The sequence below is a fragment of the Jaculus jaculus genome, chromosome 4 (genome assembly GCF_020740685.1).
Source record: "Jaculus jaculus isolate mJacJac1 chromosome 4, mJacJac1.mat.Y.cur, whole genome shotgun sequence".
Lineage (NCBI taxonomy): Eukaryota > Metazoa > Chordata > Mammalia > Rodentia > Dipodidae > Jaculus > Jaculus jaculus.
The window spans coordinates 38771105-38785353 of record NC_059105.1 but is presented as its reverse complement, the minus strand read 5'-3'; the positions used below and the strand labels follow the sequence as shown (position 1 = coordinate 38785353).

The 14249-nt window shown below is 40.1% G+C and overlaps 1 protein-coding gene across 3 annotated transcripts in view; it reads right to left on the bottom strand.

Moving 5' to 3' along the window:
* Positions 1-14249, bottom strand: part of Trak2 (trafficking kinesin protein 2) — a 76918-nt gene that overhangs the window by 20966 nt on the left and 41703 nt on the right. For all 3 annotated transcript variants that reach the window (XM_045146972.1, XM_045146969.1, XM_045146971.1), the window contains exons 4-11: positions 12638-12714; positions 10103-10219; positions 8074-8283; positions 7489-7567; positions 6809-6939; positions 6303-6377; positions 3628-3765; positions 776-852 (exon numbers count right to left, since the gene is read on the bottom strand). In XM_045146972.1, the coding sequence (XP_045002907.1) occupies positions 776-852; positions 3628-3765; positions 6303-6377; positions 6809-6939; positions 7489-7567; positions 8074-8283; positions 10103-10219; positions 12638-12714 (904 nt within the window). The remainder of the gene's footprint in view (positions 1-775; positions 853-3627; positions 3766-6302; positions 6378-6808; positions 6940-7488; positions 7568-8073; positions 8284-10102; positions 10220-12637; positions 12715-14249) is intronic.

Genomic DNA, 14249 nt, shown 5'->3' with positions numbered 1-14249 from the left:
CAAAAAAGGAGGAATTCATTACCATCACTGTCAACCACTATAGTGCTTCAGCAGAGTCATGTGTGTATATTGGAAATGAAGCCACCCTGATTAGTCTCTAAAATTTAGGAAAAATTAGAAAATAAATGTTAGCCAGGCGTGGTGGTGCATGCCTTTAATGCCAGCACTTGGGAGGCAGAGGTAGGAGGATTGCTGAGAGCTCGAGGCCAGCCTGAGACTACATAGTGAATTCCAGGTAAGCCTGGACTAGTGCAACATCCTACCTCCAAAAACAAAAAAGAAAAGAAATGTTAGACCAGGAGAGCTCTCCCCCCATGAGAGAAGGTAATCTGAAGAAAAAGTAGGGGCTGGGGATGTAGCTCAGTTGGCAGAATGCTTGCCTAGCACATACTACCCATATCTTAGCACTTCATAACCTGAGCACAATGGCGTACACCTGTACTCCCCGTACTCAGGAGGTGGAAGTAGTGGATCAGAAGTTCAGAGTCATTCTCAACTACATAGTGAGCTGGAGGTCAGCTTGGGCTGTATGAGACTATCTCAAAAAAAAAAAAAAAAAAGGAAAAAATCCCAATATTAAACAGGATTACTACTGAATCTCATAATATTTATCATTTTAGATTGTGCCCTATCCTCCTTGGTGGTAAGGGATCAAACTGAGGACTCACTCATGCTAGGCAAGTGCTCCCTCCACCTCTGAACTACAATCCTGGCCCTGTGGTTTCTTTTGAATTCTATTTCAGTGGTTGATTAACAACCTTTCATATGTACTTACTTTTGTTTAAACAGAGACTCCTCATCCAAACTCAACTTTTTACGCATGGTCCCTTCAATCTCGGCTGCCAAAGATTCCTAAGAAAGAGAGTCTGAGATTCATAAAGTGATTATTGCCCTTCACTGAAAGATTCTGTGCTTTTGGTGTTATAATAAAAGAAAATACAAGAAAACAGGATAAAACTCAAGGGATAAAATGTGGAAATAAAACTTTCGACCAAGGACCAAATAAGTACCTCTTCATGAAATATTGCTGTTAAGAAGGCAACACAGAAAACAATATGCTGAGCAAGTGAAGACATACAAAAACATAAGGGCTGACAGGCCATGTAACCAAGCTAAATTTGTGAATCTGTCCATTTTCTTGTTTTTCTATAATTTCTAACTTATTATTTAATAAACATGTAGTTGTGATAATATTAGAAAGATCATTAAAAATAGGCTTGCTGGGTGTGTGGTGCATGCCCTTAATCCCAGCTCTTTGGAGGCAGAAGTAGGAAGATTGCTGTGAGTTCAAGGCCACCCTGAGACTACATAGTGAATTCCAGGTCAGCCTGGACCAGAGTGAGATTCTACCTCAAAAAAAAAAAAAAAAAAAAAAAAAAATAGGGTACTTTCCCCACCTCCTATGGTTAGTTCGTTAGATTTTTTTGAGGCAGGGTCTCGCTCTAGCCCATGCTGACCTGGAATTCACTATGTAGTCTCAAGCTGGTCTCAAACTCATGGCGATCTTTCTACCTCTGCCTCCTGGGTGCTGGGGTTAATTTTGGAGCTGGGCACAATGGTATGCATGTAGAATCTCAAGTAGTCAGGAGGCTGAGGCAGGAGAATTATTTGAGCTTAGTATCTTAAGACTAGCCTGAGTAAAAGTGAAAATTCATTTCAAAACAAATACATAACTAATAAAACAGAGGCACTGTTGGAAGAATTGGGAAAATCTGAATGGGCTCTGAATTATATGGTAACACTGAAGCAAATCAACTTCCTAATATAGATAGCTGTAGTGCCATTATACATAAGTGTCCTCATCTTTAATGAACAAACACTTAAACATAATAGGGTCATCTGCAAGCTGCTGTAAAATGGTTAAGAAAAAAGCTAAGATACTATAGCAAACACAGTTATGTTAAAATCTGAGAAACATATGTAGAGTACATACAAGTTCTTTGAACTACTTTTGGAACTTTGTTCGAAGTTCAAAGTTGTTTTAACATAAAATTTTTAAAAAGGGGCTGGAAAGATGGCTTAGCGGTTAAGCGCTTGCCTGTGAAGCCTAAGGACCCGGGTTCGAGGCTGGATTCCCCAGGACCCACATTAGCCAGATGCACAAGGGGACACACACATCTGGAGTTCATTTGCAGTGGCCAGAAGCCCTGGCGCGCCCATTCATTCTCTGTCTGTCTCTTTCTCTCTCTGTCTCTCTCAAATTAAATAAAAATTAAAAATAAAATAAAAAGACTGAGCATGTAGCTCAGTGGTAGAACACTTGCCTAGCCTGCAGAGGGCCCTGGGTTCAACCCTTGCACTGCTAAATAAATAAGTTTAGAAAATAAACAACATGGGGTGGATAGATAGCTTAGCAGTTAAGGAGCTTGCCTACCAAGCCAAAGAACCCAGATTCGATTCCCCAGGACCCACGTAAGCCAGATGTACAAGGCGGTGTATGTGTTTGGAGTTCATTTGCACTATCACGCCCATTCTCTCTCTCTTCAACCTATCTGCCTCTTTATCTCTCAAATAAATAGATAAAAATTTTAAAAAGTATTAAAAAGTTTTATTTATAAAATAAAAAAATAAACAAAAAAAACCCCTTCTGTCCCTACATTCTTAAGAAAACCTGCCAGTGCCAGAAGTGGTAACAGGAGGATTATGATGGGGTCAAGGCCAGTCTGGGCTACACACAAGTCTGAGGCTAGTCTCAGCTAAACAATATGATATTCCTTCTGAGGGGAGGCATTGGAGAAGGAGTATGAACGAGAATCTACTGAAATACGCAGTTTGAATCCATTCCAGGTCAGCCTGGGTTAAAGTGAAACTGTACCTCGAAAAAAAAAAATCAGACTTATACATAAGTTTTTAAGAATTTGTTAAGAGAAGTCTTTGAACCAGTATTATAAATTTGACATAAACTCAGAATATTGTATTAATTTGTACCATTCCAAATATAATGTTTATTAATAATATGATCATGATTTCTGTTCACAAGACTTACCATTAAACTAGAGTCAAATATACTAAGAAACTTATGATTTGTGTTGAGATTTAAATGTTTAAGTATAGCTTAAATAAGTGGCAGATGGTAGACCTGAGGTAGAATAGCCCAGCTTAAGTAGCTCTATGGTACACAGATCAAAATCTAGTTTTTGGGCTGCAAAGATGGCTTAGCAGTTAAGGCACTTGCCTGTGAAGCCTAAGGACTCATGTTCGACTCTCCAGGTCCCACATAAGCCAGACACAAAGTGACACAAGGTCACATATGCGCTCAAGGGGCACATATATCTGAAGTCTGACTGCAGTCGCTGGAGGCCCTGGTGCACACATTTTCTCTCTCTCACATACAACAAGTCCAGTCTGTTGGGCTTGTCTCAAAATAAAATACACCTAGTTTCCTTAAGAGTTCATCTCACATGTTTAGTAGATTTAGGTCATCTGACCAAATAAACAAGAGTGCTAAGGAAAATGTAGACAAACACATTGAGGCCTAAGTCAGTGACTGGGTCCTAGAAAAAAAGGTAAACCACATTATCTCTTTTTAAGATACTTTATGTCATAAGCCAAGTTATTCTCAGGCCAATCAGATCTTAAACTCCCCTCCCCCATTTCAAGTATCTGACAACTTTCTCCGTTTCTTACTCCAGTAAATGCTCCATAAGACTGAGGGAAGTAGAGATGAGCAGCAGGGCCAGATCTGCTACGGAGTTCTTTTATTTCTTCTTGGGATTCATGTAACATTCCCAGACACTCCATGTTTCTGTCTTGTAACTCATGCAGCTAAAAGAAAAGGTAGTAGTATACTTTATTATCTTTTCAAAACAATAATTATTAACCATGGGCCTCCAGGGATAAAGGGGTTGGGGGGTATTAATTTTAAAGACTCAGAAACAAACTAAACAAATGATATTCTTACTTTAAGCTGCCAGAATTTGAAATGTCTTAGACAAAATTATATGAAAAATATGACTTTCCAAAACTATTTGTTCAATATTTAATGGTTCATGTCTAAAACAATTATAAAAGAAATGTAACATTGATGGTCAGGTTAGGTTTAACACAATATTAATTGTTCTTTGAAGTCTTAACTGGCAAGCTCAAGAGTTTAGAAAGTGATCTATTTGCAGGAAGGGGACTCAATCATCCTAAACAAATAAGTTTTTCCCCCCTCTTGTCTGAGAACCTTCTTTTATAGTGGATACATAAGTGAAGCAAAAGAGTACATAAATTTCAGAGCACATTCTAACTGAAAATATTTCTTCAAGTGTTACTCATCGGCATAACCAGAGCTGGGGATATTTATTTAAAAAGTACATTCTAAGCCAGGGGTAGTGGTGGTGCATACCTCTAAGCCCAGCAACTGAGGAGGTGATGCATGAGGGCTGGAGAGATGGATTAGCAGTTAAGGCGCTTGCCTGCAAAGCCTAAGAACCCCTATTTGAATTTTTATTTATTTATTTTATTTGAGAGCGACAGACACAGAGAGAAAGACAGATAGAGGGAGAGAGAGAGAATGGGTGCGCCAGGGCTTCCAGCCTCTGCAAACGAACTCCAGACGCGTGCGCCCCCTTGTGCATCTGGCTAACGTGGGACCTGGGGAACTGAGCCTCGAACCGGGGTCCTTAGGCTTCACAGGCAAGCACTTAACCGCTAAGCCATCTCTCCAGCCCAAGAACCCCTATTTGAATCCTCTAGATTCCACATATAGCCAGGAGCAACAGTAATGCAAGCATGAAATGCCATGCATGCCCACAAGGGGGTGCACACATCTGCACATCTGGGGTTTGTTCACAGTACCTCAAAGGCCCTGGCACTTCTCTCTCTCTGCCTCTTTCTCTCTCTCTCTCTAAAAAAAAAAAAAAAAAAAAGTTTTTTTTTTTTTTAAAAAGAGATTGCGCTATACAGAACATTTCAGGCCAGTCCTGAACTACATAAGAAAACCCTTTCTCAAAAAAGAAAACAAAAAGCACATCCTAGGTCTTCACTCTAGAAACTTGAGATGGTACCTGGGAATCTCTGATTAACATTTCTTGTCCCAGGCTAAGCCACCAATGAGCTAAATCTGTATGTAGACAGAATGTAAGAAGTTTTTGTTATTTCTTCTGACATACCTAACAAATACAAACTACTAGAAATCATCTTATTTAAAAACCCATAAAACTGTTGGGACACTTAAAGGCACTTTCTTGCAAAGCCTAATGTCCTGGGTTCAATTCTCAAGTACCCACATAAACCAGATGCACATGGTGGTACTTGTGTCTGGAGTTTGTTTGTAGTGGCAGGAGGCCCTGATGTGCCCACATTCATTCTCTGTTTCTCTGATTTAGATAAATATAAGCAAACTGTTGGGTTAGTTTAACATGTACTGGTAAAGAGGTTTTATACTACCAAAGAAATAAGTCAAGGTTTCTCTATTAAACAAGAAAGTTGTTGCCATTATTAGTTTTGGACACAAGATTTGTTAAAAAATATTTTATTTGAGAGAAATAAAAGAAGCAGAGAGAGAAAATATGGGTGTGTCCAGGACCTCCAGCCACTGCAAACGAACTCCAGATGCACATGCCACCTGTGCATCTGGCTTATGTAGGTACTTGGGGAATCAACCCAGGATCCTTTGGCTTTGCAGGTAAATGCCTTAACCACTAAGCCATCTCCCCAGCACTCATGTTAATGTTTTTTAAAAAAATCTTATTTATTTATTTGAGAGAGAGAGAGGGAGACAGACAGACAGAAAGATACAAGAAGAAAGAGACAGAGAATGGGTACACCAGTGCCTCTAGCCACTGCAAAAAACTCCAAATGCATGTGCCACCTTGTGTAGCTGGCTTATATGGGTACTGGGGAATCAAACATGGGTCCTGAGGCTTCACAGGCAACAGCCTTAACCACTAAACCATTTCTCAGGCCCTACAGATAGAATTTTCAAACAGCTTTATTTCTTAGGCCATATAATTTCATCTTTTAAAAATATTTATTTACTTATTTGAGAGACAGGGAGAGGCAGAAAGACACACACACACACACACACACACACACACACACACACACAGAGGGGGGGGGGAGAATGGGTGAGCTACTGCAAACATACTCCAGACGCATGTGCCACCTTTCGCATCTGGCTTACATGGCTACTGAGGAACTGAACCTTGGGCTTTACAGGCAAGTGCCTTAACTGCTAAGCTATCTCTCCAGCCCTTCATCTTCATCTTTTCTTGCTGTTTTGCAAATATGACAATTGTTTTATAATTCTTTCAAAGACGAGAGAAACCACCCATTCCCCCTCCTGAATCATACAAGACAGAAGAAGACTTTCTCACCTCCATTGTCAGTTGTCGCTGGGCATCTTTAGAGGCTTGTAGATGAAGTCTTAGTTCTTCCTTCTCAATCACATGCTAACAACAAATTAAAAGAGATGTGAGGCATTCTCATATAAAATGCAGTCACACTGTAGTTTTAAAAGATATCCTAACAGTTTCTCTCTAGGATATAGTTTCCAAACCTATAAAAGTGAATCTTTCAGAAGCCAATTAAGAGCAATAAAATAGAACAAAATCCAAAAGGTGTTTAGAGGACAATTAGCTGGTTAATAATTCATATCACAACTTCCTCAGGAATATCTAACCTCACTCAGAGAAAGAAAATACTGACTTGAAAATAGTTATTTATGATATTTTATCAATTAACAACATTAAAACAGCAATCAGACTAAGGCTACAAGTTTGAAAGGCCAGCGACCAGGTTCTTTTGCTTGCAGCACTTAGTAAAGAGCACAGGCCAGGGTCAGAGCATAGCAAGTGGCAACTGGGTGACTGAACAAACTCACTTCTTTAAGTTTGTGCTGAAGATCTACAATCTGGGACAGCAGAGAGGAAATCTCTTCTTGGTATCGAATCAGTTCATCACTCTTTCCTGACAATTCTTCAGTCATTCTGGACATCTGAGCATTTGTTTCACCTTGGAAGCAAAGTGAAAATTTAAAAATTAATGTAGGGTTGGAGAGATGGCTTAACAGTTAAGGCACCAGCCTGCTAAGTTGAAGGACCCAGGTTTCATTCTCCAGTACCCACGTAAGCCAGATACACATGGTGGTGCATGCATCTGGAGTTTGTTTGCCATGGCTAGAAGTTCTATCTGGGTCATGGAGGTTAGTTTCTGCAAGTGGATTAGTTCTCTAGAAATCAGGCTATTGTAAAGCAAGACAATATGCTTGGGCCCCTCTCTACACAGCCAGCTCCCTTTCTGTTTCTCTATCACGTTGTGTGACTGAGCTAGGGGACCTTTACCAGGATGTTAACACTACGTTGTTTGGACCCTCCAGCCACCGAACTGTGAGCTAAATAAACTTCTTTACAAGGTGTTTTGTAATAGCAATACAAAACACACTAAGACAGTAACCATTTAAGGTTATTTCTTGAGATGTCCTACTTAAACTACTGATCTAATCTCTGAGTTGGAGATATCCTATCAAAGAACTGCCCAACGGCAGACTATGAAGCTACTTACGAAGTTCTTTAACACAGTCATTGACGAGCTGTTGCTCCTTCTCTTCATAGGTAAAAGTTTCTGTCTTTATATGACAAGCCTTCAAGAAAAACAAAGTCAATATATAGCCATATACTCTATTTGTAGTAAATAATACAAACACCCGTGCCTTTTTTGAAGACTAGTTACTTATGAAGTGTGTGGGAGGGGGACCAGGAAACTGAACTTGTCAAGCTTTGTCTACCACCAAGTAAAGGTATGGAAGAGACCATGGAAAACATCTCCCTCTATCCCTTGCAGGGCCTCTGCACATGCCTACTCATCTCTGTTTAATCAATCTGTAACCTCAGCGAAAACATCAACTGCTTAATTAATCTGTAATTTTCCAACATAATTCTCCTCACAGTCACCTGTATAATTCCACAAGATAAATGTCCTATGCTGTGGCCATTTCATCTGTCAACCTGCTACTCTTCATTTCTAGTGGACTCTATGTAATGACAGAAGAAAACTCTGTAACTGGAATGTAGTGGCCCATTTTGCCTCTGTATTAGCAGGACCCAAACCTCATAATGCTAAAGGAAATGGAGAATTAGCTGAATGCACCTTGGACCGAAGAGCCATATTCTCTTCTTCCAGCTCCTTGAGCTTTTCTTGCAGCATGTCCAACTGCAGCAAGCCTTGAGACAGACTAAAGGATTCATTGAACCGAAGAGGCGTCGAGCAGCTGGAATCAGTCTCGCTCTCTTCGGACGCAATGGAGACAATACGCAGCAATTCATCTTTCTTGGACAGCTCATGCTGCAGCTGATTAACCTGCACACAGAAAGTCTGGGATTGAAGTTCACTGTTTGCATGCAGGATAACATCTTAATTCATGGAACGACTGTTCTTCACCACAAAAATTCCGCACAAAATTAGCTGCTAGATTTGAATGACTAAAATAACAAGTGCTAAAGAGTAACAAATTCCAGATACTTCTCAAGCTATGGTTTTAAATCATTAACTCAACAAACATAGTTTTTTCTAGAGTAGGTGAGAAGCAAGCCAGTTTTTTTTTTTTTTTTAATTTTATTTATTTGAGAGCAACAGACACAGAGAGAAAGACAGAGAGAGGGAGAGAGAGAGAATGGGCGCGCCAGGGCTTCCAGCCTCTGCAAACGAACTCCAGACGCGTGCGCCCCCTTGTGCATCTGGCTAACGTGGGACCTGGGGAACCGAGCCTCGAACCGGGGTCCTTAGGCTTCACAGGCAAGCGCTTAACCGCTAAGCCATCTCTCCAGCCCAGCAAGCCAGTTTTTATCTCTATAAAACAGGAATATGGAGGAAAATTTCACCTCAGATAATGAAACACAAAGTCTGAAACCAAAACACTGAAGACTTTAAAGTCTACTTTCTTTAAATACGTTTTTGCCAGGCCTTCTTTGATCCTCCCACCTCAGCCTCCCGAGTGCTGGGATTAAAGATGTGTTCCACCACACCTGGTGTCAGGAGCTGTGTATACCAGGCAGGTGCTCTACCACTGAGATATAGTCCTAGTCCGCTCTCTCCCCTTTTTCTGCTTCAAAAGTAAAATATTTTTGTTTTTATTTTGAGATAGGGTCTCTCAATAATTTGTTCAAGCTGGTCTTGAAATTGCTCTGTAGCCTAGGCCTTGAACTTACAATCCTCCTGCTCCAGCCTCCAGAGCAGTTGGGATTACAGGTTTCAATCAACCTGGCTGAGCAATGGCTTATATTTTATATATATGGAGGCAGACAGAGAGAGTGAGTATGGGTGCATCAGGTCTTCCTGCCAATGCAAACAAACTTCAGATGCATGTGCCACTTAGTGCATCTGGCTTTATGTGAGTACTGAGAAACTGAAACCGGGCTATCAGGCTTCACAAGCAAGCATCTTTAAGCGCTAAACCATATCTCCAGCCTGGCTTATATTTTTAGGTTGTCTATAACTATACTCATCTTTCCCAATAGAGCTGACTATATATCCAGAAACTAAATATTTTCAACATACAAATGTACTCCTATAATGTATTTATAAAATATAAACAAAATGAGATAAAAATAAGTTATAGGAAATTTGGAATTTAACCATTCAAGATGGCAATAAATTAGTTCTTACTATACACATTTGTTGACATAGAAAAAATACATTTTTTGTTTGTTTTTTGAGGTAGGGTCTCCCTCTAATCCAGGCTGACCTGGAATTCATTACATTGTCTCAGAGTAGCCTCTAACTCATGGCAATCCTCATACTCTGCCCCCTGAGTGTTGGGATTAAAGGCGTGTACCTCCACACCTGGCAAAAAAACACATTTTTAAAAATTTCTTTTTGTGTCTTTTGTTCTAGTTTCTGATTAAGATAGATTTTGGTAGTTAAAAAAAAAAAAAAGACGAAACTAAACTTAAACTAAGGTCACACAGAACGGTGAGTACAGGCTTAGAATACTAGCAGGGTGCCAGAGGTAGTGCCCATGACATTTCCTTTCTCTACTGTTTGCTCCAATGGCTACTGATACAGCCAACATCACTGTTATTTTACCTCCTGCCATCTTTTCACAGATAGCCAGAAAAACACACCTCCACTACATGGGACCTGCTTATTTCACATCACAAATAGTAAGTCAAAGGCTCACTTGATCAAAGGCTTGTCCCAGTTGTTCCTCCAGGGATTCATTCTGCTCAGATAAGACATGGTTCCGCTTCAGAAGAGCTTGTCCAATTCGAGCTGCTAGCTCCAGATCCCGATCCCTCTGTTAAAACACCAAATACACTTTTCTTCTGAGTACAGACAAAATTACATGGCACTTTAGAAATTCTGCAGGCTAAACTTTAAAAAAAGCAATCTTGGGCTAGAGAGATGGCTTAGTGGTTAAGGCCTACAAAGCCAAAGAACCAAGGTTCAATTCCCCAGGACCCATGTAAGCCAGATGGACAAGGTGGTACATGCGCCTGGCGTTTGTTTGCAGTGACTAGAGACCCTGGCATGCCCATTCCCTCTCTCTCCCCCTCTTTCTCTCTGTCAAATAAAAATAAAAATATTTTTTTTTTTTAAAAAAGCAATCTCCTATCAGGTATCAAGATTCATTTTAGTTCTGAGATACCACAAATGAACATAGGGCCAGGCACATAGGAGGTATTTATTAAATATTGGTCAGATGGATAGTATGGTTATAAAGTCAAGTAGTTAGCTCTTTTCTTGATCCCAAGTGAGATTTTACTGACCATCCTATTCACTGGGCCCAATAGCCCAACTTTTAAACCTACAACTTAAGGAATAGAAAATCAACATAGGCTTTAGAAATGTACACCTTTAATCCCAGCACTTGGGAGGCACAGGTAGATGGATCACCATGAGTTCCAGGGTACCCTGAGACTACATAGTGAATTCCAGGTCAGTCTAGGCTAGAGTGAGCCCTACCTCAAAAAACCAAGCAAACAAAAAATTGTGCATGAGGCTGGGGATGTAGTTCAATGATATAGTGTGTATTTTGTGTGGTTGGGGCCCCATGACCAATCTTAAACATGGTAATGGTATGGTTTAGGTATTTAAAATATGAGTACTGCATAAGTAGATTGGAACAGTTCCCTTTACGGCAGAGCTTATACACATTTGGTGACAGTGGCTCAGAAGAAAAAACAGCCCAGAGATTGGTTCATTGATATAATTAGAGATTGGAAATTTTCAGGTTATTCCTAGATTATAGAAAAGCCAGTCAATGCATTTGGCTTTATATGGGCACTGGGGAATGAAACCTGGGCTGCCAGGCTTTGTAAGCAAATATCTTAACCATTGAGCCATTTCTCATGCCTAGGAGAAGACAGTCTAAAGAAGCTGGTGGTAATGATGCAGGAGTCTATAGCAAAGCCAAGCCACAGGCTTCTACTCTGTACTCTTTCTGGGCAGATGGTGACACTTAGCAAAAGTATGGGAACCCTATCTCATAGTCATGAGACCCTCATCTGTAGGATGGAAAACTGTTAATATACTGTGCTAGTTGGAATATATGCCTCAGAAACTAAGGTGGTTTGTTAAAGCTTGTAACTTGGACTCCATCTGCCTGTCTGGAAGAGGTGTCACTAAGGCCAGATCCTGGGGTCCAGCTCTAAGGTGTGTTTGGGGACAGATCTGATTTCCAGCTCCAGCAGTCTGAGCTCTGGTGGGGGCTGGGGGGCAGGGGAAGGGGTGGTGTCCCATCTGTTGGCTACTGGTTTGTATTTGCTGCTTTTGGTTTTTGCTGGCTGTTTGTTTTTCCTCTTTGCTTAGATGTATGGAAGCAGCTTCTTCCCCTGGATCAGTAAGCTTGAAATAGATCCCTTCCTCTCCAATACTGTGTCTGGTTTGGGTGTTCATCCTAGCAACATGAAGCAGTCCACAACATGTGTATTTAATTACTTCCTGTGTGGGTATGGGTTATGTTCACAGCAATCATTACATGAATAAAATTAAGCTTCTATCTTCTCTCCTTGGAACACATGAAAATGGATGGATTATCTCCACATTTCAAGGTTACTTATCTCATCTTACATACATGCTAGATAGCATATATAGAATTTATTGGAGGGAGCAGGGGAGAGAGGTCAGAAGTATATAACAGAGAAGAAGCCTTCCACAAGACAGCTGAAGCTGAGGCACAGGAGAGACCACTTCTGTTTGCCAACTGGGAGAGATACAGTATATACACTAAAACCAGCAAAGCAAGCTCAAACAATAGCCCAAAGTACAAGTAAAATAAGGGAGATGTCCCCAACTGCTGCTGTTGATTCACAAGGTAGATGCTTCTTGAATGGGCAGCTCTACTCCAGGGTAACAGTAGGAATAATTTTAAAATGGCCTGTTTGCCCTAGGACAGGGAGGCCAGCCAGCACTATATCCATTTCCCCCACCCACCCACCCATGTATCAACACATAAGTGAATCTACAGGTCACAAGATGAGCTTCAGGAACCATTCTACTTTGGAGTGCCAGCTGGCATTTCAATTGTTCACCTTTAACTACCTTACACAAAATAGCTCAGGGCACAGACATCATCACTCTTTTATCTAATGTGCAAACTGGAGAGAGATTCCAAATGATACTCAAGTTTTATCCCATGAACTCCTGATCCTTCTGCCTCCCCCTCTTCAGCAAGTTTTATCCTTTTGTACTGGAGGAAAATGTAAATCCATACCTCTGCCAGGAGATGTGTAACCATGTCGATGTCATTATAAGTTTTGGTCATCTGCTCCACTCTGTCTGTGCCTAGAACTAAGACAGTAAAATTAAAAAAAAAAAAATAGCTTTTTATAGGCCTTAAACATCACAAAAAATTAAAACACTAATAAAAACTGAAAGAGAACAACAATTTCCTTAAGCTTTCACAGAATCATTCAGAAGAATGAAACTATATGTGAATATTGAAAAGGAGTGTATTGCTCATGCATAAGACATTCAGGAATAAGACAACCGTAACAAACGAAGTATACATTATACAATAAGCTAAGAAACTATCAAATGACAAGACACTCACCTCTTCACTATCTTCTTTGCCCTGGGAAGATGAGAGATTGGTACACTCACACTTGAAAGTGTAAGCTAGGGGGATAGATTACGTTTCCCACTGCATTATACACCAACCTAAATTAAAGTTACTGAGGAGGCATACTATTATAAAGGAATTTAATGAGAATTCTTTTGTGATTATCTTGACCATATATGATTATCTACAATGTGACCTAATGTAAACAAAGAATAAGACCTACAGGGGCTTTTGTAGCTCTGATTTGAATCAGTTTTTCTTTCTTTTTTTAATCACAGTCTTTTAAAACTAATTAAAAACCCTTTATCTGTACAATACTTATCAGACCTAAATATCTGCTATAAAATATATTATATAATATATTATCAATTGTATGATCCCAGTCCAGTATCGATACCTTTCATAAGTTCAGGAATCATCAATGCGAAGGTTGGGGATGGAGTTCAGTGTAGAGTCTAGCATGTATAAAACCTTGAAATTCGGGCTGGAGAAATGGCTTAGCAGTTAAGGTGCATGCCTGTGAAGACTAACAACCCAAGTTCAATCCTCCAGGTCCCACATAAGCCAGATGCACATGGTGGCGCATGCATCTGGAGTTCATTTGCAATGGCTAGAGGCCCTGGCATGCCCACTCTCACTTTCTCTCTCTGTCTCCCTCTCTCTCTCTGATAAATAAATAAAAAATAAAATCTTTAAAAAAAAACCCAAAACTTGAAATCCCCAGCACTGTCCCCCTCTCTGTCCGGTTGCAAACATGACTCCAGTGATTCCACAGTCATAGCAAGATGAGGTATCTTTTAAAGAAATAATGCCTAATGAAAGAGGGATCATTTGCTTTTGAACATATATTATATGCTCCTCCAGCATATGGATTTGTGCTTGACTTTGATTGTATTGGCTTGAACTCTGAAAAAGACAAGGGCTTTCAAGGAGAAAAGCTAATTACTTTTCAGTGAGTTTCAACAACCTACTTTACCCCTTTGAGATTCAAATTCAAATTCAAGAAAAGTGTGGAGGTGGTAAGATTATTTTACAAGGCCATGAAAGGGATCAAACATGATAATCATATAGGCCAACAAAGAACTCAGTAAACTTGCTAAGTTTCTTACAATTGTTTACAGTCACTACACCTTAAACATGCCTGTATAGGACGGCTCTGATACTGTGATTTAAGTCATCTGCACCTCCTTAATCCCACCTCAGCCCTGCAGTGCCCAGAAGACAAGAACGTTGACCTACCAGCAGATAGGCTTTACTCTGATCT